This window comes from Formica exsecta, unplaced genomic scaffold, assembly GCF_003651465.1.
Source record: "Formica exsecta isolate Colony F162 unplaced genomic scaffold, ASM365146v1 C16319059, whole genome shotgun sequence".
In the NCBI taxonomy this organism is placed as follows: Eukaryota; Metazoa; Arthropoda; class Insecta; order Hymenoptera; family Formicidae; genus Formica; species Formica exsecta.
The window spans coordinates 1-666 of NW_021846265.1; the positions used below are offsets into that span (position 1 = coordinate 1).

The 666-nt window shown below is 29.1% G+C and overlaps 1 protein-coding gene across 1 annotated transcript; it reads left to right on the plus strand.

Annotated features, from left to right (window-relative positions):
• Positions 1-4: 4 nt before the first annotated feature.
• Positions 5-660, plus strand: LOC115233289 (mitochondrial import inner membrane translocase subunit TIM50-C-like; the record flags this gene model as incomplete). The annotated part of the gene is made up of 2 exons (XM_029803649.1): positions 5-265; positions 475-660. Coding segments are annotated over 2 exons (393 nt in total), but the record flags the coding sequence as incomplete, so codon positions are not given.
• Positions 661-666: the final 6 nt, after the last annotated feature.

Genomic DNA, 666 nt, shown 5'->3' on the forward strand with positions numbered 1-666 from the left:
AACAACAGCTCAAAAAAAACAGAATGAACAACAAACGGAAGATGAAGAAGAGAAGGCAAATCGTGAGCGATCGAAGAAAATGATGAATTATGGATTTGCAGCCTTTGGTGTAGTCATGAGTATTGGCTTCACTTATTTAATATATGAATTAGGAAGACCTAACTATGACGAACATGGGAATGTCATCGAAGATGAATTTTCCAATTTACCATTCTTTGAACAGATCTACAAGAGGGTCAAAAAAGAGCTCAATTATTATACAAGAGTATGATACTTTTAAGTTATTGTGTTCATACTTGCAATGTATATATATATATTACTTTATTATATTAACAAAATAATTTTTTATATTAAAGTTTTTATGTGCAACATATATATTTTCTAACTTTATAAAAATGTGATCAATATGCAATTATATGAAATTATGTCTATATATTAGAAAGCATTTTCTATAATGTTTATTGATATTTGCAGCTGGTACAGGAACCCAGCAGGGAAAAATTATTACCTGATCCATTAAAGTATCCATATATTCAGCCACCATATACTCTAGTTTTGGAAATGACAGACCTTCTTGTGCATCCAGATTGGACAGTAAGTCTTTAATCTAATTAAGAATGGAATACAATTTAATTTAAGAGATGCTTGGATATTATGAGTATATCT